The sequence below is a fragment of the Manacus vitellinus genome, unplaced genomic scaffold (assembly GCF_001715985.3).
Source record: "Manacus vitellinus isolate BGI_N305 unplaced genomic scaffold, ASM171598v3 scaffold_3_pilon, whole genome shotgun sequence".
Taxonomy (NCBI): domain Eukaryota; kingdom Metazoa; phylum Chordata; class Aves; order Passeriformes; family Pipridae; genus Manacus; species Manacus vitellinus.
The window spans coordinates 22,020,367-22,044,960 of NW_021940535.1; the positions used below are offsets into that span (position 1 = coordinate 22,020,367).

Here is a 24,594-nt window from a genome sequence, read left to right on the forward strand (position 1 = left end):
TGTTGCTTGTTTACAGGGAGCCCCGAAAAGAAGCCGCTCGGCCGGGGCGGTGGAAGAAGCTGGGAGCGCTTCAGCCCAACCTTGCGCAGCTGGAGAAGGTAAGAGTCGGTCAGCGGCCGCTGCTTTTGCGCCGGTGGCTGCTGTAAGAAAGCGATTTGCCTGGTATCTGCATGAAGAACAAGCCTGCTGGAATGAGATTTTGTTGTTGTTGTGATAAATATTTAACCTAGCTGGAATTTTTTTCTGCATTGGCTCTATTCATCTTCCGTGGGTGGTGAATGCGCGTGTCTGGGCAGACAAAGAAGTGTACGGGACCTGAGTGATCGCCATCCTTATAAAGGCATTGGGAACAGGAAGGATGCAAAGTCATCTGAAGACCGAAGGAGTTAGAGAATTTCTTTGTCCATTCTTAGCTCCTTCCCAAATCAAAGGCGCAAGGCAAGGGAGAGAGGGTTGGAGCCGGTTCGGTGTTGAATGGCTGCTTATCGCGGCTTGTCTGTTCGCCTCCTCCTCGAGGAGTTCCGCAGCCAGTTCTGCAAACGTGGAGTGCATGTGGGGATGTTAGAAAACCTGATTTTTGCCTGCGTGCGTACACCAGAATGGTTCGCGAGTAAATTTCGGGTATTTGTCTGGCCCGGCCTGCTTTGCACTGAACGGAGGTCAGTGTCTGGTGGTTCGGAGTTGTTGGAGTCTTTTATGTGCTTGGTCCTTTGGCAGGAGAAATGAAATGCTTTCCATAGTGACAATTTTTTCATGCCAGCCGCCGAGAGGGGAGGATTACATAGAATTAGCTCAAAATCATGCTAGATTTACCTGCTTATTTTTGGACGTTGATGTACAATTAGTGTACTTTACTACCTTTTAAAAGCGGCCATAAATTACGGAACTACAAGGGCTCTTTGTGTTGGCTTAATGGGCTGCTTAAATCTTAACTACAAAAAGGCACTGCAAATGTCCATTCACGCTTGTGTTCGGAAATTGAAAGCGAAAATACGGTACGAAGGAACCTTCCTCCAGTGGCATGTACCCACAGCATTGCGTGCAGAGATATTTGGGATTCCTCGACGAATCCAACACTGGTAGACTCTGACTCTGCTGACTCTGAGCAGAACTTCTCACACAAGGGCACAGTCGATAGCTCTACTCTTTTTATCTACTTGGAAATGATCAAAGACCAAGTTTATCTCTATCAGACTCACGGATGTAGGTAAACAGCTCTGCATCCCAGCAGATTTCAAGTCTTTCGAGGGAGTGAGGAAATAAGTACTTGTATCATACGGTGATTCCCATTTCATCTCCACATGGGAGTGATAGGCACACCTCTTAACAACTATCATTAGAGTAAACTTGAAACACAGTAAAAATCCTAAATCTAATTATATCGAAGACAACTTTAAATAGCATTAATGCCAGGAGTGGCTATTGATGCCAGAGTGGGCACAAAGGGTCTCTCTTAATGAAGGCACGTTATGAACTCAGATCTGTTTGTTGTTACTGAGGCTGGAATTTCAGCTCAGCTCGAAGCCATGTGTATAAAGCACAGAAAAATCAGTAGCAGACCTACTGATAAACTCCACATTTTTCTCCTAGAAACAGTGTTTCGGGTCTCCAAATCATCGAGGTAATAAAACACAATGTTGAATGTCCAGGAACAGGAACAAAGCAATAAATAGAGTGGTGAGGGAAACCTAGTGCCTGCAACTCGCAAGATCATTTGAATTTGTTTCTGAAACTTCGTAATCATGCTATCAGAGCAAAGAAAACTTTCTCCAAATTCGGCAGAAGGGAATAATTTTCAGCTGCGATCCAGGAGAGTACGAAGTTAGGCAGACTCCCCCCTCTACCCTCCCAAAGCACACCCTGTGAAAGGTATTCACAAGTCAAGAAGTTACTTTTCTTAAGAATTAATTAGTTTCCCCACTATATAATGAAGTTAATTGTTAAACAGTAGTTTTAGGATTAACCTGACCATTAATACTAATAAAGATGTTCATAGAAACAGGATTTTGAAGCCAATAGTCACAGCTAGCGTTAAGGCATTTAAGCTGACTTATGGTGGTGATTTATTGCTTTTGTAGTTTCTATTTGCTCAGGACTGTAACTTCTAAAGCCATCTTTCTGCTTTTGACGCAAAGCAGTCGATAACTTTTTACAACAGCCCCAAGACAGGCTTGCTTTACTTTCTTCAACATCTGCTCCAATCCCCAGTAATTTCAGTGTCATTGTTGCAGAATAACTTCTCTGTATGTTTCTTCTATGGGATGTAAATGCACCATATTTAAAAGAACCTTGAATCCATCTCGAGCAAATATAGGCCTTGGTTTATGATAAGTATGAGAGCTATGGAGTTACCACGCGTTCTGATAGTCACAGACTTGGGCATGTCGAGTGTACCTAATGCTTTCTCTTTTTCAAAGGTCTATAGTTTTTATTCCAGTTCTTAGTGAGGGATAATAGATGTATACGCTGATACTAGCTTAATCACTTCCATATGAAAAATTGCAAATTTTTCTCCTATTGTAATTTCATGCTGACTTTGCTGCAGTAGCCACTACTATACACTGTTACGAGTGGGTTTATGTTCCAGTGGCCCACTTTGACAATCCAGGGAAGCGTATATAAGGCTTGGTCATATCTCTAAAAACCACGTTTAAAAAGAAAACTCCTTCCATTCTGTTCAATGATATGCAGGTGAACCACTTAGAGGGAATATGTAGTTAGCTTCTTTGAACTTATGGGAGATGGTGGAAAGATTTAGGTTAGAGTGTATGCATCATGATGCACAATGCTGGAGTCACAAAACTGGACCAGGAGCAAGTTAAAAGAATGAACTGCCTGTTTTGCTTTGATTCCTTCTAGAAAAGTTATGTGAGTGGAGGGTTTCTTTTGTTTGTTTAGCTTATTGTGTCAATAGAACAAGTTAAACAGTCTAACAGGGAAGATGTGATGTGTTCACACACAGGCGAAGCTGCCTGGCTCAGGGGCTGCATACAACTTCGCTCTTCTCTTTTTTTCTTAATTTTTTTCCCCTTAGGCAAAGAGCTCCCCCTCCTCAATTTTTTTTCATCATTAGCAACCTATAATTTTGTGCATCACTCAAACTAGCTGTATAGGAAATGCGTAAGCACAGGTTTAACAGCAAGGTCCCAAAAGATTTTGCAAAATTCAGAGGCACGCCAGTGAAGGAAGGTGTATTCTTCATAGGGTGTTACGAGGACAAAAATCAACTAGCTTCTTAGAAGAGACGGTCTTTTGCCTTTGTCAGGTAATTAAAGGTCTTTTTAGTTTCTACAGGAGCCCTGATGTAGCGAGTGGGAGTTGAGCAAGCCCTGTACAATAGCAGCTGGGGGTGGGGGGAAGGCTGGTAATCGTCCCGTTTAGAAGAGGGCTGGAAATAATAGCATTAAGATTTGGGTTTTCTTCGGGAGTTGCGGAGGATATGCGACGTGAAGCAGAGTGGCGGGCCTGGGGAGCAAATACCGGTTAATTAGGCTAAGTATCAAAGTGCAGCGTAATCCCATATTATAAGAAGAATTCCGCTTACCTTCCAATGGGCTTTGTGTAAAGAAACATTGGTGTGGGAGGAAAGAGAATCAAACCAATCTCCCCCCCTCCCCCAGTCATCTGCATCTCTTAAAATTTTTTTTTCTCCTCCCTTAAAACTCTTCTTTAACATATTGGGTTAAGGCTTTAAAAAGCGAAGGCTCGCTCTAAGAAAGCCAGTTCCTTCAGTGATTCCCTATTTCAAATAAAAGGATTTAAGTTGACGTATGACCACGTGAGCACATAATACAGCGCATTATTGTGGCATTTGGAGTGGAGACCCGGTCTGGCTCCGTCTGCGATTACGCTTTTCCAGTTTCTGTTCAGAGCAAGCACTGCTTTCTATTATTCTTTTTTTCTCCTGCCCCCATCACCGTCCCCGCAAGAGCTGGCCATTTCGCTGACAGCTTTCGTTCCTTATGGAAAGGTTATTGTCGAGCCGAGAGGACGAAATGCTTCGTTAGAAAGGATGGATTTTATTTTAAGGTATTTCCGTTGATTGTTCATTTATGTGGTGAGTTATTGCTGTTCGAGGCAAAGGTCAGTAGCAGAGGCTGGAGTGAGTGCGTGTGTGTGCGTGCGGGTGTGTGTGCACCCGGACCCAGGCTGCTTCCCCCTTTGTTTCAATTTGCTGCGGTAAATATTCAACTCTACCCTCGCAGCGAGCAGAGCAGGGAGAGTTTGCTTCTTTATTTATTTTTCTCCATAGAGATCCCACACTGCTGTTGATGGCCAGCTGCCTCTGCTCCAGCCCCTCGATTGCCATCTTATCATTATTTATGACCGGCTAGAGATCGGAAGCCTCCTTTATTGTCATGTTTGAAAATTTCTCCCTTAATTTTATTCTATTATTTTATTTGTGTGTTTTTGTGTTTATTTATTTATGTATTTGGGCAAGTCGGAGAAAACTATGCGGGGGGTGTATGTGATGCTCCTCGGTCGGGGTCGTGCTCGAGTGTGCGGCGGCGGTTGTTGTTTTATGGGTGTTTGTTCGGCCGCTGCCGCTCCGTAAATCGATGACTGTGAGATCGTGCTGCCATTTTATTTATGATGCTTTAGTGGTACTTTGTTTACTGTGAGCGGAGCGCTGCATGGGCGCTCAGCAATATGGCAAAGCTTCTCCTTCCCAAATGAGCCAAGGGGCTCCTCTTTATTTCTCCGCGGTGAGAAGGAACAAGCCAGCCACGGCTTCTAACAATAAATCAACCTTGGAAATGTGCGAGTTTATTCTGTCTCTCTGAAAGGGGATCTGGAAAGAGAGAATAAAAAGGAGAGGACTGGGAAGTACCTTCTAGGAGAACCTAAATTCATATCCATCCCGTCGTTTACACAAATATAGCTATATCTGTATATATAAATATGTGAGTATTTGCATATACTTATAAATATGAAGGCGTATATATATATATATGAAGAATGCGCTTTAAATGACAAAAAAGAAAGATTATTTGGCTTTCCAAGGAGGGCAAAATGCTATATGAAATCATATTTCCCCGGTGTGCCCCGGCTTTGGGAAAGGTTGGAGCACTGGGGCTGGCTTTCCTCCACATCTCTCGTCTATTCCTGTTGTACTATTTTGTGTCCAGTTACCCGGTGTTTTTAATTGCTCGTCTTCTAAGCGGTCAGAAAGGGAAGGAAAGAAGAAGAAAAGCGAACGATGATAAAATCTCTGCTGAAAACAACAACAAAAAAGGTTATTTCCACTCGGAGTTGCTCGCGGCCGTTCTGCAGAGATCTGCAGGGTGATGTTTGGGATGGTCTCACGTTTTCCTGTTCTTTAAAGCTGTTCTCAAAGCAGAACTGACCCTAATGAGTTATATTTCCCCTTCTCGCCATACTGAAGCACGTTGTCCTTTCTTAGACCCGGCGTCTCTCTCTCTTCAGCGAGGGGAGGAGAGCTGTTTCACTCCCAGCTGTGTGTCTAAAAGCCAAGGCTGGCTTTACCGTATTTTGAAATGGGCCAAAACGCGCCTCAAAAATAAAGTGCGAGCTTTAATTGCAGCTAAATTACTTGGCAGCGTTTCCTCTGATTTATGGCCCAGTTCGGATGCATACTGACCCAGTTAAAACACTCATAAATAATACAGTCCTTCTCTAGAGCAAAAGAAAGCGAGAAGAGTTCTGGGGGAGAGGAGGATTTCGGCGAGTTGTGTAAATAACTTCAGTCTGTTGAGCAAATAGCGAAGGGTGCGTTGCCTCTCTAGTGTTAGAAAATATAAACAATTTAGATTGACCACGACTCCCTTCGATTGTCCAGTCCTTCTCTAATTCAGCTGATATCCCCTCCTAAATCTCTAACGACTTGGACAGGCACCAGTTCCAGAACTGCCCCCCTTCTCCAGCAACTCCCTACCTTGCTATTTCATCTCTAAGAGATCCCCCCCAAACCAGCTTTGAACTGTGGTGCTACCTGCTTCCATTTCGGGGCATCCAAGGACAAGGCGCTTTACAGGCATTATTTTATTCGGAAAATAGTAACTCCGGGGAGGGGAGGGGGGAGACAGGAGGGAGTCCCGCAGAGTGGGTCTCTTCGGGGAGAAAAGGCAGCTCATTTCTGACCCAGGAATCAGCCCCAAACACCGCCCGTCCCTCCCCGAGCTGAGCCCTATCTCTCTCCGCGGAATGAAGCAGAAAGAAAATATTCGGCCTCTGGGAGGGAAAGACAGATAAAAACAGCGGGGATTTGTGCGTTGGAACACTTATTCTACATCATCGGAGACATAAAAAAAAATAATCATCTTCTCATGTTTAAAATTACCTCTTTGGGGAGAGAGGGGGCGTGGGGAAACAGGACTAATAGGAGAATCCTCGCAAAATACTCTTTGCAGGCAGTAAGACGAATGGAGGAAACACTACAATATTCCTATGAACCCTTTCGGTTCTCACGATTAAAGTCCTTGAAAATCTTTTCATTTTTAAAAAGACCTTCCCGCCACTCCCCTTCTCCTCTCTTAAATACAGACACGAGTCAGAATATCCCGCTGGAGATGGCTCCCAAGTTGAAACGCACTCCTCGGAAAAGCTCTCGTAGCTTTCGGCGGGGCTCCCCAAACCAGCAGGCTACCCCGTGTCCGCAGGTTTCGGCAGTCCCCATCTTTCTCTCCCGGTCCAAATCCTCCTCGCCAGTCCGAGGGGCTCCGTCGGGGCGCAGCGCTGCCTCTCGCTATTTGGCCGGGCAAGTGGGCGAATGGCAGATCAGCAGTTTCAGAAGAAAGTGTGGGGTTGATTATTGACTAAAAAGACTTTTTTTTCTTCCGATGCAACATTCATGGGATTGTTTGAAGCAAAACGCGTACGCGGGATTTTTGCCTCTCCTCTCCTCCTACGCTGGCCGCTTCCCCTTTCATGTGGTGCCTTCTCACTTATGCCATAAGGAGCAAGTGTTTTCTGTTTTAGTGCTCTGTTTACAGCTTTGGTGCACGAAGTCATAAATCTTGCATAGCCATAAATGACAAAAACCATTGGTATGCGTAAGAGGCCACCCCAGCCTTATAGTGCTTTTTATTTCTCGCTTCCCCCTGGCTTTGTTTGTGTTTAAAGATGACGCCGGGCTCCCTCGTGCTTTAAACGGACTGGTTACATTTGTAATGCCTTAATTAACGAAGTAATGTCAAATTTACACCTAGGTTTTATTCGGAGGTTCCGCTTAATGCAGAAGGCAGAGCCCCGTTAACGTCTGCCAGACCGGCAGGGTCTGAAACTTTGTTTAAGTTCTCGTTTGCACGGTCGCTGCCGTGCTTCTGTTGCAGGAAACTGGGGGGACTCCACCACCCCCAAAACCCGTGGCGCTGAAGAAAGAGGCGAGGGCCTTCCCCACCTCTGCCGCGGAAAGAAGGCGAAGGCGAGCTGTGAGGCTCCGGGCTCGCATCCACGAGGGGCTGACTCCCACACGTCCCCACGGGGGGCTGCGGGCACCCCGACCCGTCTGTGCAGCACATGTGTGTGCGTGAGCGCCTCTGTGCCCGTCCCAGGCGCTGGGGATATTTGGGGGGGAGGGACGGGACAGGGGGGTGTCTGTGTGTACATCTGTGTGTGTGTGCGCTCACGCATGCATGAGTTAATAATTAGTAACTCTAATGATTTCCAGCGTGGCTCTGAAAGCATCGCCCAGAGCGGGGATCCTGGTGGGCTTCGGTTGGCTCTCCGGACCCAGCCTCGGCTCTCCGGGCTTTGCTCCCCTCCCCGGGACTCAGCCAGGGCTGTGCGGGGCTCCTGGCCGTGAGGAGCGGCAGAGGGGCTATTCTGCAGCCGCCCTCCAAGCCCACCGATAAGAGGGACAAACTCAAGGCCCCCCAGCAGCACCCCGGAGGCTGGTGAGAGCGACCCTTTGTGAGAGCCGTTTGTCTTCATTAGCATAATTTTCCTGGACTTTGTGAACGCCCCGGTGCGGGGGGGCCCGCACTCACTTCACTGCCGCGCTCCTTAGCTCCCTCCCAGCCCCCACCGCTGCCTAGGCTTCCCCCAGGAGGCCGCCTTTCTTTCTCCTTCCCTTTTTTTTTTTTTTAATTTTTTTCTTTTTTTTTTCCTCCACTCCCCCCCTCCCCTCCACCCTTTCTCCTTCCCTCTCTCTCTTTCCTTTCCCAGAGCAGCCCTGGGAAACATCCCCGTCCTCCGTGCCCCGCGCAGGGGGAGGCCGGTACGCCGGGGACCGGCTCGGGGTAGGGTGGGCAGCCTCCAGCGTCAGGGGAGCGGGGAAGGCGGGTGTCCGGAGCAACCGTCCCCATCCGTGCGGGGCAGGGCTCGTCCCGGGTACGGAGTAATTGAGCCGGTGCCCACCCCGCGGCCACAGGGATCAGGCTGAGGCAGACAGCCCCTGCTCCCTGGGTTGTGTCGCCTCCAAAAAAAAAAAAAAAAAAAGAGAGAGAGAGAGAGCATGCTGGCTTCCGCCTCAGTCGTCAGAAGTTAAGGTAAGCAGGCCACAAATACGCTGCTATCAGTCGTGAATGGCGGAGTTTATGTCCCAGTGATTTATGACCGTAGACTTAAATGTCGGTTCAAGAAGAGTTCACAAGCTGGGGCTTCCTTCCAGGCAGTGACTGATACCCTTACACTTCATGTTCAGGCAGCTCTCTCTGCTCTTTTCCTCCCACCCCCCCACCTTCTCTCAACTTCATCTTTATCTTTCAGGAAATCTTTCAGGGGGGCTGCGCGATTTTTCGTCCTAGAGTCAGAGTTCGGGGCTCGGCTGAGAGTTACAGGGCAAAGATCTGGTGTGCTTGGGAGGAGGGGAAAACGGAGGGAAGGAGAGGATAAGAGAGAGCTGGAGTGGGGAGTGGAGGAAAGCAAGCGAATTGCCTTCCCCAAGCAACTTTCATCTGCTGTCTCTGGGCCGTTTGGGTGGGGGGACAGAAGTTGGTAAATAGCAGAGCTGTGTATTGCACAAACGGAGATGAAGCCGATAAACCGGGCATTGGAAAAATCGGGGGCCCATCTGTGTTTGTGAGACCTGGCCTTTTGTATTCGAGGGGGAGAGGAGAACTCTTCCCCTCCCAGGCACCGGCTGGGGTGGTAAATCCACCCCCACTCTTGCTCCCCTCTCCCGTTAGGACCCCATTATTATCGTGATCGTTGTCGCTCTTAATCTCGCTATTCCCGCTTTCTCCAGGAATGACCAGGCTCTCCTCAGGTTACCCCCGCTTCTCCATAACTTTGTAGGAAGTGATTAACTTGGCGAAGCCAAACGCGGGATCTGACTTTTTTTTTTTACTTGCTGGCAGGCGGCCGAAACTTCAATAATATTTTTACTTCCGAGTAAAGTTGTCTATTGTCTGCGGGCCAGCAGCGGCGGGAGCATCCCCACTCCGCACTACCCGTCCTGCCTGCGCCTCAAACTTCCTAGCGGCCAAGGGAAGGCGAAATATTTGATGTCGCGATCATGAAAGGCGGGTGTCTTTGTAAAATCACCACTGGCTGATTATTTCCTCCTTCTCCTCTGGTAGTGGTGTCTATATTCTCTCTTTCAAAGGAATTGAGAAAAATCACACCAGGCCTAGATAGCATCGGGAAGGAGAGGCGAGGAACTGGAAACTGTGTGCGCGCCTCAGATCTCCATCGCCTTATTAGCTTAATAGCATCCAAAGAGCTTGATTAGTGCAATAACAGGATAGCCGCTCTGCTGTAGGTGTATTGCCTTCATTTTGTTACGATCTAACAAAAGGAGTACTGTTTTCTAAGAACCTGTATAACTTGAAAGGCGTAGAATGAGCTCGTTTGGTGCATATGTTGTGTAAGGCTTTTCGCCCCTAAGCATTTGTCCTCGTTAGATGTTTGGGGGGGGGGAATATCCAGCTGCTTAAGTACAGGGAAAGTGGTAAAAGAAAAGAGAGGCTCTTCTGATCTGAAAATACATGGTTATTTGCCAGCAAAGAGGGTAGGGGACGGTGAGGAACACACTTCAATTTCTGAGAACAATGTGAGTGCGTGTGGAAACAGCTCCTAGATCGGAGGTTACGCACAGGTCTTCTCTCATTAATACGGGTGATTCTTTAATTGGTTATTTTCAAGCAGGTGACCAGTAGACTTTAATCTGGGGAGAGAGGGAGGGTTGTATGGAGGGGGGGAAATCCCAGAAAGAAAGGAGGATGGGTGACCAAAAAATAAAAAAAAAAAAGGGGAGCGGGGGGGGGGGCGGGAAGGGATTCGCCCGGGCAGGAGAAGCATTCTCTGGATTTGTGTCCACCCTCTCCCCAGCCAAGTGACCCTCATACATCAAATTACATAGCAGTTTCCAAGACAGAACCTATTATCGCTAAGTTGGAAGGAAAGTTCAAGCCGTGGTCATGGAGATGAACGCTGGTTTTTCAGGTTCCTGGTGTTTTTTTCCCCCAATCCATCATGTTTTAACAGGTAGGATCTGGCTGATTCCACGAAAAGTTAGTGTCTTGTAAATAACTGCTGGGGAAAAGAAAAAACAACCACGGGCGAAGCTCCCAACTTGCCCCTGCTGGCCTCGCAGAAGGGGCTTTGTGCGGCGGCGGGTGCAGTTAAGGCTCCAGACCCAGTCACGAGTGGGAGGAGGGCTCGAGCACTCCGGGGCCGAGAGGGAGCCGCTGCGGGCGTCGGTCGGGGCTCGCCCGTGCAGAAACCGCTGCTGCCGGGGTGCATGACCCGGCCGTTTCGGATTGGGGTGCGAGCACGGAGGGGAGAAGGTGCTTTGTTTATTTTCCTATCGAGCATTTCATAGACAAGCTAAAATCCATCACTTGGAATCGGAGTGTTTACATATCCCTGCCTAGGGAACCTTTCCACCCCTCTCCTGCCCCCTGCCACACGTAGACAGGAACAATCTCATGTATTTCTTTGAAGTTGTATAGAGAGTCGTAACCAGGAGAGAAAGGCTAAAAATAAAACGACATTGGTTACAGGAGAGAGTTTGATCTCAGAGTTGGAATGAAGTAAGAGCCCACCCCCTACCCATTACTGATTCCTCGATCACCCTTATCTCAGCGACCAGTATTAAAACAGCCTCTTGGTGATAAACGATCAAACCCCCTTGCTCTATTTCTTAAGAATAAATAAATAAATAAATAAATAACCCTAGAAAGCCCATATCCCGGTGCAGCAAAGCACATATTTGTAGCTGCCAGTAAATGCTCTGCGCCTGAGGCCAAGTCATGCTGCTAAATATTGCTGACCACTTTTTCTTTTATGGCTTTCATGTCACTTAGCTATTGAAAGTAAGATGGATTTGTACCATTTCTTCACCCTGCTCTGCTCTCCCCACACCCCAGGTCTGCCTGGAGAGGCCATTGGAGGAAGAACGCCACGTGACAGAGGGGTGCCAATGTTATTCTCCAAGGGTGTCAAGACCCTGTCAGTTTGTGAAATAAATATTGGGAAACAACGAAATGCAAAAAGCGACCTACTACGACAGCTCTGCAATCTATGGTGCCTACCCCTACCAAGGAGCAAATGGTTTCACTTATAATGCGAGTCAGCAGCAATATCCTCCATCTTCATCACTTGTGGAAACTGAGTACCACCGTCCTGCGTGCTCCCTCCAGTCCCCTGGCAGCTCTGTGTCCCACCACAAGGCCAATGACATCAGTGAGAGTTGCATGAGGACCCTCCCCAGCCAGCCTCTCCAGCCTCCTGGCCTCGCTGACCCACAGGCTCCACCGCAGCCACCTCCAGCCCAGCAGGCACAACCTCCACCTCCATCCTCCACCTCACCATCTCAAAATGCCAGCAGCAACCCTGCCCCAGCCAACCCCACCAAGAGCCCAGCTCTTAACTCACCCACCGTGTCCAAACAGATATTCCCGTGGATGAAAGAGTCTCGGCAAAACACAAAGCAAAAAACCAGCAGTTCCAGTTCAGGTATGAAACATGCTCCCCCTCTCCCTGGGTACCCCTTGGCTGGCTATGCATCCAGTAGGGAGGAGGGCTGTCTCTACCCATCTCCACTTCAGGGAAGGGAGGGTGTGGGCTTTTTTGCTCTCTGAGTTGGCTGCCTTAAGCTTTTGGAAAGGGGTTGCTATCAGTCGGCTTATTCACTGAGGGGAGTCAGTGAACAAATCACCCCATGCAAAACTTTTCCAGCCTTGCAGAATAGGTCTGAATTGACTTTGCTTCCTAAGTGGTTGAACCACTTGTGCCCTCCCGCATCCATCGCATTTCCTAGGTAATCCCCCCTCCAGTAAATCATGTCAGTGTGGAGCAGCCCAGGCCTTAAGCCAGAGACTTGTCCCGAGTACTTTGTTGGCATGGTGCTGTTAGATTAATAAGACAGTGACCTATCTCTGCTGAAGTGTAACGGGAATAAAATAGCTCATAATCACATCCAGGCAGGATCAATGCCCTGCATGCAGTCAGAACCTCTTCCTATTTTAATAAGCTGATTGGCAAAGTTACAAGCCTGGTAAACAGAAATCATTCTGGAGTGCCATAAACTTCAGCCCATAAAACATTATTTGAGGGATGGAAGTGTATATCAATGCTTTTATTACTGAAGGAAACCTAAATTGATAACACCAGTGCTAGCTCTAATGCCCAGGAGTTGGGTTTATTCTGACTTCTTCCTCTTTTTCACTGCAGTGTGCCTTGGAAAGAGAGTCCAAAACTTTAGCAATGGTCTTTGCCAGTCTGCTTTTTAAAGTCACGGTAACACTGCTGTTTACAGCCTTCCATATCATGTATTTATTTTATTAAAAAGCAGTAAAGTTTCAGTATATCTATATGCCTATCTGCAAGCCTAGCCACTGTAGGATACTTCCCAATCACTACCATATGTTTATGCCATACCCTAGACATGATAAAAACACTATACTGTCAATTCTATGTTTTTATGTTAAAATTTTATACCGTAGAGACCCAATTTTCAGGCATTTCTAGCTTATATGTATATATAATATCTGAAATGGTATATTAAATGGTTTTCAGAAAAAGAGAGCTTCAGGTCTTTACAGCAATGGAGAACAACTAGTTCTTGAAGACTCTGATCACACTATGCTAGCAGAACCATAGGTTCACCTTCAGACTTTCTAAACCTCACTGTATTTCCCTAAACCTTTCCTGCTCCTTTATGCCAAGTTCAAGATATGTTGCATGTTGTCATTCTTAAAGGAAGCAAGTGTAGTCATATAGTGACACTAAAGAGGTGAAGGAAGTCTTTTGATGCTTGTTGCTTGGCACGATTGAGCTCATGCCATGGGGGAGAACTCGTTGCACACATGGGCATCCCTCTTGTGCTTGAGAGCTGGACTCCCCCGGTGCTGCTGGTGTTGGCCATTTTCTCATGTTGCCATGTCTAGGTTTGCCATGCTGATTGTGTTCTTTGTGTGATTTACATAGGTGAGAGTTGTGCTGGTGATAAAAGCCCTCCGGGGCAAGCCTCCTCTAAGCGAGCCCGTACAGCTTACACAAGTGCCCAGCTGGTAGAACTGGAAAAGGAGTTCCACTTCAATAGGTACCTTTGCAGGCCACGAAGGGTAGAAATGGCTAATTTGCTCAATCTCACGGAAAGACAGATCAAAATCTGGTTTCAAAACCGCAGAATGAAATACAAAAAGGATCAAAAGGGCAAGGGCATGATGACCTCTTCAGGAGGACAGTCCCCAAGCAGAAGCCCTGTCCCTCCAGCTGCTGGGGGATATCTAAACTCTATGCATTCTTTAGTAAACAGCGTCCCCTACGAGCCCCAGTCGCCTCCACCATTTAACAAGCCTCATCAAAACACCTATGGCATCCCTGCATCGTATACCACTCCTCTTAATAATTGCCCACCTCCTCAAAAGAGATACACGGGAACGGCAGCTGTGACACCTGAATACGATACTCATCCTCTTCAAGGCAACGGTTATGGGAATCCACATATACAGGGAAGCCCCGTCTATGTAGGGGGCAACTACGTGGAGACCATGACCAATTCTGGGCCTTCCATCTTTGGTCTAACTCATCTCCCTCATCCTCCCTCTGCCAACATGGACTACAGCGGGGCTGGGCCAATGGGCAACAATCACCACCATGGACCTTGTGATCCACATCCAACATACACAGACCTTACTGCTCACCATCCTTCTCAGGGAAGAATTCAGGAAGCGCCCAAACTCACCCATCTGTAAGAGACAGGAGTCACTAAGTGGAACACCAAGCCCCCAAGTTTTGGAAAGTACTCATCCCTTCCCTTCTCTTTCTCCTCCCCCCATCATGTGCCCTCCCCTCCCCTTCTTGTTTCTTTTGTTCATTTTGGTTTGGTTTGTTTCCTTTCGTAAAAGCGTTTTCTAGTTTATGTGACGTAGCAATATTTGTTGCTTGAATTGCTCTATAGTTTCACTAGTGGATATTTATCTTCTTGAACTGTAGCCTTGTGTCTCACTTTGGGAGTATGCAGAGGCTTTATACTTTACCTTCTACACTTTTATCAAAACAGGGTATATGAACAAATTTTCTATAAAAGGAATTCTTAAATGTGAATTTGTTCGTACATGATTGATCCCACGGGGAAGCAATTTTTTTTATTGCACTTCTTTTAAATAGCAAGAAAGACATCACAAGCGCTTGGACAGGGCCTCCCTGGACGATTATTGATACGTGTAAGTCTTTCAATGTGTGTATGCTGGTGAACATTCAGATTTATTTATATTTTTTTTTGCAAACATTGAATAATCTAAGTGTTTAAAATTTTATTTATCCCCATTTGTTCATATTTATATATATATAAAAAAATCTGTACCCTGAATATTCAGGCGGTATTTACCTGGCCATATGTTAGATGGCATATCGGCACGTGTTGGAAATATCATTTGAAAGGAAACTAGTAGCTCCTTTTATTAAAAATGGTGATAACGATGATGATGATGATGCAATAAAATCTGGGAAAAAAGATCACGGTTTGAATACTTTATGCTTGTGACATCCAGCTAGGTGAAAAGCGTGTGAAGCTGAAAAGGCTAGATTTGTTTTGAAAGTTATACATTCCTTGCTGCTCACGTTCTGGAAAAAAAAATAAAGTTTTTATTCTGAATAAGAAAGAGTTAAGAACATGTTCTTCACAGCTCAGGGGAAGGGAGAGCCCTTCATGACGTGGGGAGATAGGAAACTCGCCTGTAAACTCACACGAGGATCTCATCGCCCACCCGAAGGGCCCCGCGACTCCTTTACAGCATTTCTTAGGCATGGAGAGAGAGTTTTCTTTTCCTCTCCCTTTTCCCTCTACGTTTCTCTCTTTTTTTTCCTTTCCTTCAGCGGTGCTTCAGGGCCCGTGGCTGCTGCCTCCTCCCGCACCCGCTGCGCGGTGCCCGCTCGGCGCGGAGGGCAGGCGAGCGCGGATCGCCCCCTCCCCGCGGGGTCTGAGGGGGGACCGGCGGTGGAGCAGCGCGAGGAGGCCAGCGGGGGTGTGTGCCTGTATGTGTGTACAACGCTGTGTGCGAAGCACATGGGAGCAGAGCTCAGGATAAAGCTCTGCGTGGGTGCTGGCGCGGAGGGGTCGCCTTGCCCCTGGGCTGGCCCGCCGTGGAAAGAGGGGAGCCGGGGCTCCGGAGCCCCGCCAGCACTGGGGAGCAGTGGTGGTAGAGAAGGGTCCGGTCGAACCGCGAATGCGGTTGGGGCGTGGATGCGCGCTCTGCTACTCCTTCCACCCGCCATCCCCGCCGTCGTTTTTTTCCTTTTCCTTTAAGAAGTGGATTTTTCCTTTTACCTTTTTTTTTTTTTTTTAATAATTAGTATTTTTATTATTTTATTTGGAGCTTGTTTCATTCTTTCTGAGCCGTCTTTCCTCCCACCGTAGCCTGAAGCTGTGGGGGAGGGGAGCCTTGTGTTCCCTTTCTTCCCTCGTGGGGGTGTGGATGTGTGTGCGTGTGTGTTTGTATCGCAGGAGGGGGACACGGTACTGTAGAAGGGCGACTGTCCCGGCCCCAAACGGGCACCCGTAGGGGTCTCCGGTCCGAATCAACTCGAGGTAGAAGGGAGAAACCCACAAGCTTGTGTTTAAATCCCATTTTTCTTCCTTTCAGGCGAAATGTCCATAATTTTCAGATTGAAACTTGAAAGATAAATCAAAACGGACCTTAATATACTAGGTAAAATACACCCCTGAATGTTTATAAAGACATATTCCTATGCTATGTAGATAATAATGCACGCTGTTCACCATCTGTATCTCTTAGAGCACAGAAAAAAAATGTCGCCATTTTGGTCTCATACTGAAATATTATTAATCTTTGGGCTTTATCTTGTTCCCAGAACCATCCTTGCCTGATGCTGAAACATTGTCATGCATCCGTGAATCTATACAGAGCTTTTCTGCATAAATAGATAAAGCGTGCTCAGTCAAAGAAAAGAACAGCAAATAGATTTATACCGTGCTGTTTATTGTATATGTAGACATGTAACCGTGGAAAGAAAGGCTATGTAGGCTGATATTTTTCATTGAAAACTGATTACTACCCAATACAGACCAAAGACTGATTATTATTTTTGTAGGCGAAGGAAGCATTTTTGCCACATTGCAAGACATTGCCCGTTTCAAAGGAGCGCCCGTATAAAATTCAAGCCGCCCCCCCACCTCTCGGATCGGTTAGGTTAGATACAACAAAAGGTAACGGTACACTTACTGAGTGGTTCCTTTAGCACCACGAGTTACATTAAGGAAAATGCTCAAAAAGAAGGAATTTGGCGTTTTACTCCCCTCCCACTCGAAGAAAGAAAAATACAGGCGATTTTGTCCCCTTCTTTCCATAAACAGTATTAAATCCCTTCTTCGGACCCTGTAGGTTGCACATAAGAATTTGTAATTTCGCTTTTAAGATTCGCCCGATTAAAAGATCCCCCTGGAGGCAGCAGTAATTGATTTCCCCAAGAATTTTGCGTCCTCTCGCCAAAGGTTTTGTTCCAGGTGGTTTTTGTATTAGACTAACCACAAGAAACAAATGTGCAGAATAGAGACACCCACACAGGTTTTACTCACAAAGCCTGGTTAAAGTCCAAACCTCTTTCTTTATTATTTGTCATCCTGCTGTTAATCCCAATATTTTCCAGAGGGGAAAAAAATTAAAGAAAAGAAAAAGAAAAACCCGACCCCAGCGTAGGCACCAAGAAGCAAAATAAAACTGGACTTTCCCCAGCAGCTCAGTCCTCTGCCAGCATATTTTAAAAGCAGCTTTTTGTCTTGTTTACTTGCGTTTCTTGCTCTGCCTCTTTTCTCGGCCACATTTGATCTTGGAAAGACCAAGAAGCTTTAAATGTGTTCTTAAGGGCCAGTAAGCTGTCAAACCTTTTGGCGGCCAAGATTGATCGCGCACAGACACCACCAGAGCTTTGTTTGGACTAAAAGCAAGAAAATTAAACCCCTTGCATTTTCCAACAGCATCGATATTTGTAAGTCATCCCTTTTGAGGGATTAAATGACAAGTCTCGTTCTATATTTTATTTAAACAAGCAACCACCAAAAAGCCCATTTAAAGCCTCCCGGCCCCTCCCCTCCCCCTCTCTCCAATGCCTTCGGAGATATGCTACATCTTGTGGGTGCATTAACTTAAAACCTATTTTTTAAATGCACTTCGTGCAGACTGGACGCAGACCGAACCGCTGAGTGCTCGGGGTCTTGTTTTCTCTTTCCCCCCCCCCCGCCTTTTTTTTTTTTTCCTCAGTAATTACGAAGACGGTTGCCGACCCGTTTGGCAACTCCGAAAATAAAGCGAGACGGCACCTCATCGCGCTGGCTATCGTTCCTGGCTCCTGGAGGACGCGGAGAGCGACTCGGAAGCGACTTCCCCTCGGCCCCCGGCGCACCCTACCCTGCTGGGCACTCTGGGCTCCGCGGGAAAGCAAGTCCCGTCCAGGCTGCCCAGGGCGGCTGTGACCATAGGATTCAGCGGGTTGGTGATTGTGGCCATCATTGTCATCGCTCTTCCTCTCACTTCGGTCTGGTTGGAAAACTGTGCCCAAAGCATCCAAATTCGGGACTTGCCTCGACCTGGCAGGGGCGACTGGAGAGGGCGGCGGCGAGAGCCAAGCGTCGGAAGCGAGTGCCGTGTCTCAAGTCATAACCCCGCAGCGTTTTCGCCCTGCCTGGCCCCGTGAAAACAAACCCGCTACCAGCCCATATATTTCCTGGTAATCGAAAATACTCACCAGACCCAGCCTACTACGGTTATTAAGCAAATTATGCCAGCAGCCGGGAGTATCGTTTGCAAGCTAAGGCACGGGATACATATTTTTTTTTTAAGAGGCAACTGCCAGACACGTTTGCAGCCTCGCCATTTGGCTCACCCAGAGAGGTTCTCCTAGAGTTATGTTTTACGCTCCAATCCCGGGAAGCCAACTGGAGAAGGGAAGTCATGAAGCACCGGGGCTGCTGCCTATATGACTCTTCCCCTAGAAGCAAGGTTGTTGAGGAAGATCCTGATAAACACTGGCTCAGCACCGGCGAGGAATTGTTCTCCGTACTGTACCCCCGTTAGCCACCAAAAAAGAAAAAAAAAACTAAAAAAGAAGGGAAAAAGGAGGGAAAAAAAAAGAAAGGGGAAAAAATCAAGAAAACAAAAAGAAAAAAAAAGGAAAAAAGAAAAGAAACAAAAAGGAGCCCATCGAGGCTGAGTAGGGAAGGAGAACGGGAAGGAGAAACTAGTTTTGGAGGAAGTGCTATTCCTAGGAAAAAATCAGGACCCTCTGCTTCCCACTCCTGCCTGGATGTAACTTCTTATGCGGGGGCCTGACGGTGTCAAAACTTTAAAGATTAATGGATTACTTTGTTAATGACTCAAGGCGTCAGATTGAGGTGCTTAAATGATTTGTGAGGTGCAAAGCGTTTTCCTGACAGTCCCAAACAATGAGAGAAGAGTGTGCGGGTGGATGCGAGGGAGGCTGCAGGACAAGCAGCCACACACACACACACACACACTCGCGCACACACACACACTCACAGCCTCTCACACAAATATATCCACGCACATGCACCCTCCCCCTACCCCCGATCACTTCAGATTAGGACGCCAAGGGGATAGATACTCGACATATCATTTCCCTCTTTAAAAAAAGTGTAAATAAAGCCTTTCTGGCCCCCAATGAGGCGTTCCTTCCCGACTTTTTTGGATCAATCAAACAGACAGTGGCTTCTTTTGATTAAAGCCCAAATTGTCATTGGGCAGAGGCAATCATGTGACAGCCAATTCGGTCCAATTTCAACCTTGTCTCCATGAATTCAATAGTTTAATAGTAGCACGGTCCCCATACGGCTGTAATCAGTGAATTAGAAAAAAAACACCCCACCAGCGATCTTCTATGCTATATTTTTTTCTCCTCTCTCTCCTTTTTCTTGGGCCTTCCCCCCCCCGAGCCCCCTGAATCCGAGGGAACTTTTTCTCCGCGGGGGCTGCCAGTTGAAGGCCATGAATTTCGCATTTGAGCGAGAGATCGGTTTTATCAATAGCCAGCCATCGCTTGCTGAGTGCCTGACATCTTTTCCCCCTGTCGGTGATACATTTCAAAGTTCATCAATCAAGAACTCGACGCTTTCACACTCGACACTGATTCCTCCTCCTTTCGAGCAGACCATCCCCAGCCTGAACCCCGGCAGCCACCCTCGCCACAGCGGCGGCGGTCGCCCCAAGGCGAGCCCCCGCGGCCGCAGCGGCAGCCCGGGCCCCGCGGGCGCCCCGCCACCCCGGAGTACCCCTGGATGAAAGAGAAAAAGGCGTCCAAGCGATCCGCGCTGCCGCCCGCCTCGGCCTCCGCCTCAGCCGCTGGACCTGCCTGCCTCAGCCACAAAGGTCAGTCCAAAGACGTGCCGCCGGCCCCGCCGGGCCGCTATTTCGGCTCCCCGCATCCCCCCGGCTTCGCGGGGGGACGAGAAGGAGGGCGGGCGGCGGGAAGGACGGAGCTGGCGGTGAGCGCTGGAAACCCAAACTTTCCCCAAACTTGCTTAATGCGGGATGATTTATTTGAGTTGGAGCTGACCTCTCTTGTCTCGCCGTCCTAGAGTTAGGATATTTGACAGTAATGAAGAGTGATAGATTGCTCCCGCTCAGCTAAGCAGCTGATGCATTAATTATAAATTGCGGTATGGCTAATATAAAGTTTGCTCTGGTGTGGGGAGGTTGGGGAGCTGGAGGCAGCGATTTGGCAGAGGTGGCCGAGGGGCACGCAGCACAGGGCGCTCAGCAGTGCAACACAATGGGTTTACTGCATCCAAAGGCGGCCATTTTGTTGCAGTTGCTATTTTATGCTATATGGACATATAGATATAGACACATACATGCAGAGAGAGCACTCCCGCCCACCCCCCCGGGGATGCGATGTGCTCGGGTGCTGAAATTCAATCCGTGCATTTATCTGTTTTGTGTGTGCGTCCGTGTGTTTTTGCTTTTGCTGTTCTGGCGGTGATGCTTTGGGGTGCGTGTGGTGGTGGTGTTTTTCTTTTTTTTTTTTCTTTTTTTAACAGACCCCCTTGAAATCCCCGATAGCGGTAGCGGTGGATCTAGGCGCCTGAGGACGGCTTACACCAACACCCAGCTTTTGGAGCTAGAGAAAGAATTTCATTTCAACAAGTATCTCTGTAGACCAAGGAGGGTTGAGATTGCAGCCTTGCTGGATCTGACTGAGAGACAAGTCAAAGTCTGGTTCCAGAACAGGAGGATGAAGCACAAGAGACAAACCCAGTGCAAGGAGAACCAAAACGGCGAGGGGAAATTTAAGAGCCTAGAGGACCCCGAAAAAGCGGTGGAAGAGGAGGAGGAGGAAGAGGAGAAATCCCTCTTCGAGCAAGCCCTTAGCAACGTCTCCGGTGCTCTCTTGGAGCGGGAAGGCTACACTTTCCAGCAGAATGCCCTCTCCCAGCAGCAGGCGCAGAATGCGCACAATGGCGAATCCCAAACTTTCCCCGTTTCGCCTTTAACGAGCAATGAGAAAAATCTGAAACATTTTCAACATCAGTCACCCACTGTTCAAAACTGCCTCTCAACAATGGCCCAGAACTGTGCAGCTGGCCTGAACAATGACAGTCCTGAGGCCCTAGATGTCCCTTCTTTACAGGACTTTAGCGTTTTCTCCACAGATTCCTGCCTACAGCTTTCAGATGCGGTTTCCCCCAGTTTGCCAGGATCTCTGGACAGTCCCGTAGATATTTCTGCTGACAGTTTCGACTTTTTTACAGACACACTCACCACAATTGACTTGCAGCATCTGAATTACTGAGAAATTAAAGACGTCCTCTCCAAGGGTCCCGCTTTCTCCTCATTATTACTTTTTTTCCCCTCCAGTGAATTAATTTTATTTTTTCCCCTCCCTTTCCCTTGTCAGTATTTTCTGTTTGTTACTTCCCTCTGCTATGCCATTTTGCCATTTTTTATGAAGTTTTAGTTGTGTTCAATTTTAACCTAGCCACATTCTAGGTCCTTCTATGAAAGCAATATATGAGGTCTGTAAGAAAGTGATCATATAGGAATGTATCTTCACTTTCTTTTTATTTTTGTATTGCATTAGGATGCATTGTCATAAGTATTTTTGGTAGAATAAATTCTTGTTTGCTACAAGGAGCTTTCTCTTTTTTCTTTTTCTAACTCCCCTCTTTTTCTCGCCTTTCAAGACTGATAACATGATGGGTATCTCTCCCCATCCCTTCCACTATTAATTTACTAATAATCAAAATCCAACGTTCTGACTACGAGCTCTTCCCTTTTGGCAAATTAGGATGTTTATTAGAGAGGAAAGCCCATTCAAGTTCTTTATTGCAAAGATTATCACAAAGAAAAAAAAACAAAGAAATTAAAATCGTTCACAGGTTTGATGGAGATTTGTTCCTTTTAATGGATAAACGCAGCATCTTATCTCTATGAGGATGCAAAACTTGGAAATGCGAGCTGTAACAAAAGCATGAACGAGCACTTTCTCTGTTACAGGCAGAACATAAGAGAGACACAGTAGGATAAGCGTCTCCTGCAAAAACTAGCCAGTCACATGAACGAATGGAAAGGCTCTTTAAGAAAAAAAAAAATCCTGTTTTTCTAGAAAGTAGTGCTTAGCAGCCAGCAAGATTTTTCAGGAAGCATATCACAAAAAATATCAGAGTTCACAGAGAATGCGCCTGGTTACTTCTCACATGCTGAGCAGTCCAAGAAATCAGCTCTAGGAGGAGAGGAAATGGAGAAGTTAGTGCCTGTGAAATCAAAAGGGTGGCAGAAACATAGGGGGAAGAAAAAGTATTTAGGTAGGAACCAGCCCTTCCACTCCATCATTTGAGGGGTGGTGCGGGGGCAGAACCGAAGATATTTTTCTGTTTAAAACTTGCGAGGTGAAAAACTGATAACGCAAAGGGGAAACTCTATGACTTTAAAGTTACAATTTCCTCCGGCTTCCCATTCTTCTGCTGGCGGCAGCAAAGACGGGCTTTCAGAAATCTCAACCAAATTACCTGCCACCCCGCTAGCAGCGTAGCGGGAGACCCCAAGGCGGAGGGTGAGCCCCGTCCTTCGGGCTAAAAGCGAGCAACAGATGCCAGCGGGGCTCTGCCGCTCCGGGGATGGGGAATCTGGGGAGGGTGCGTTCGCGGCTTCTTGTGTGCATATGAGTGCGTGTGGTTACATTACACAGCTGAGCGGGGCTTGGGTGGGTGTTTGCGAACGGGGCTCTGCTGTCTGTCCATGCGAGGAGTGTTGTCACCCAGCTCTGCAACACGCTGTGGAGCTGGGATGCGTGGATTATAGCTGGAAGGGCTGAACGCAATTCTTCCGAAAGTCATAAATCAAACTCTTTCTATGAATGAGAATGTCATCAAAGAGATCAATTGCAGGAACACATGCACAAATAAAAATCCTCTTACGTATTTGCCGGGGCTGGGGATCCCCGTCTAAAACCATTAAGTGAGAAGGCGTTTAGTCATAATTCACTTTTATTGCTCTTTTAAAACAACAGCTTGGCTGAGCTGCGGGCGGGCGCGGTGAAACCTCGGTCCTGGTTCTTCTTCTCTCTGCTCCAGCCATGTCCCTGCGGAAAGCGAGCAGCCTCATCGGCATTTTAACTCCTTTGCCACTGGGTTAAATTGGATCACAACGTGCGTGTAAGGGTTGGGGTTTCTTTTGTGCCCGGATTTCCGGATGCTGACAACGCTTAAACCAACCCAAATCAAACCAACAACAACAAAAGAAAATGTGCTACAAGGTTGCAACTTTTCATAAACTGCATTTAAATAAATGGGAGAATTCAGCGAGTAGGAGCCGCCTCCGTGTCCCCCGGTAAGCCCTGGGGCCACAGGGAGGGCACACTCCCACGGAAAAGCCTGAAGTGCCGGGATGGCCCCCTCGGCCCCCGTCTCGTGGCAGGAAACGCGGAGCGAAGTCGCGGAGGAGCCGCTCCTGGTCTGCGGGCAGGAGGAAGAGGTAGTAGCTCCCTCTCGCCGGGTTGGGGAGGAGGGAGAGTGTGGTGTGCGTTCCCCCTCTGCTCCGGCCCTTCTCATGGTGTTGCCCCCACGCTTAGTAACAGACAGCAAACCCCCACAGCCCCGTCAGAGAGACAAAGCAACAAGAGACAATGGCATGAAAAAGGGAGAGAAAAAAGGATTTCAGGATGCTGGAGACTGTAAGGAAATTGCTGTGATTCATCGGAATTTCTGGGTAAAATGGATCTATAGTAAAATATTTTTTTCTTGGCTGACTGAAAAGGTGTCAGCCCTTTTATTAGTAAACAGTCCTAATCGCCTGCCTTTTTTCTCTGCCTTATGCCTTATTTATAATACATGGTTTACAAGAATGAAATAAATGTGTTTACATCTGTAACCATAGCCAAAACTGGTGCAGAATAATACCATAAACGCCTCTGGAGTGTTGTTGCTCTTGTACTCCACCCTGGCCCCCTGCAGTTTAAGAAACTGAACCTTTCCAGAGGGCCCTTAGTATTCCTGCCTCTGTAGTAAATCAGAACAAATAGACGTACTGAGTGCACCGGGATAGACGTGTGGTGGAGAGAGTAGCCCTTCGGTTTTGGCTGACAGTAGAGAGGCCTTGGAGATGGCATGGGATAAGGGCTGACCTAATAGCAATAGGAGAGCTTTGCACCTCGGAGAGAGTTGTAGTTCATGTGGGAGGGAGGAGCTTGAGGGTGAGTATGTAGGGGGGGGTGTGATCGTGAGCAAGGAGAAGGGGCAGGGTAGAAGAGCCTTTTGGATTTCAAAACAAGCAAGAACTGAGCGTGAGAACAGAGGGACGTAAGAGTCGGCACCTGCAGAAATAGAGGGAGCAGCCCCTCCTGGGGCTGGTGGCATCCATCCATCTTTTTCCAAGGTTAACGTTTTGCAGGATGTCTTTTGAAGACTTTTGCTGCCGTCCTTTCTGCCTGCAGATGGCTGGGTGCACCGGGATGGACGCATGCCCGGCCTTTGCCTCCCTTTTCATTTTCCCCATACGTAAACCGAATATGAGGTCGTAACCCACATCTCACAGCCCCTCCTTCTCTGGCCACGGACCCATTTTTTTACCCACCTCCCCAAGGAGCTGGGAAGGGGTGGGTTTGAGTCGATACTCAGCGCGGTTCCCAAGGGTCCTGGGGCCGTCTCTGCCACTGGCCATCTGCCATCTCTCACCACCGCCGACTCGAGTGGAGGAGCGGAGGAACAAAGGGGCC

The 24,594-nt window shown here is 47.7% G+C and overlaps 3 protein-coding genes across 4 annotated transcripts in view; all 3 read left to right on the plus strand.

Annotated features, from left to right (window-relative positions):
* Positions 1-14: 14 nt before the first annotated feature.
* Positions 15-15,094, plus strand: HOXA3 (homeobox A3). Of its 2 annotated transcripts, none has more exons than XM_008920399.2 (3): positions 15-98; positions 11,274-11,862; positions 13,336-15,094. In XM_008920399.2, exons 2-3 carry the CDS (start codon positions 11,391-11,393, stop codon positions 14,103-14,105), a joined length of 1,242 nt encoding a protein of 413 aa, XP_008918647.1. In that variant the 5' UTR covers positions 15-98; positions 11,274-11,390; the 3' UTR covers positions 14,106-15,094. The 2 variants fall into 2 exon arrangements, with proteins under 2 accessions (XP_008918647.1, XP_017930929.1); XM_018075440.1 differs by lacking the exon at positions 15-98 and adding an exon at positions 3,946-4,029.
* Positions 15,095-19,350: 4,256 nt separating this feature from the next.
* Positions 19,351-21,409, plus strand: HOXA2 (homeobox A2). The gene is given in 3 exon segments (XM_018075215.2): positions 19,351-19,557; positions 19,560-19,751; positions 20,423-21,409. Coding segments are annotated over 3 exon segments (1,131 nt in total). The 5' UTR covers positions 19,351-19,370; the 3' UTR covers positions 21,175-21,409.
* Positions 21,410-23,267: 1,858 nt separating this feature from the next.
* Positions 23,268-24,594, plus strand: part of HOXA1 (homeobox A1) — a 4,029-nt gene continuing 2,702 nt past the window's right edge. Inside the window, exon 1 of the mRNA XM_029961770.1 lies at positions 23,268-23,588. Coding sequence (XP_029817630.1) covers positions 23,268-23,588 — 321 coding nt within the window. The remainder of the gene's footprint in view (positions 23,589-24,594) is intronic.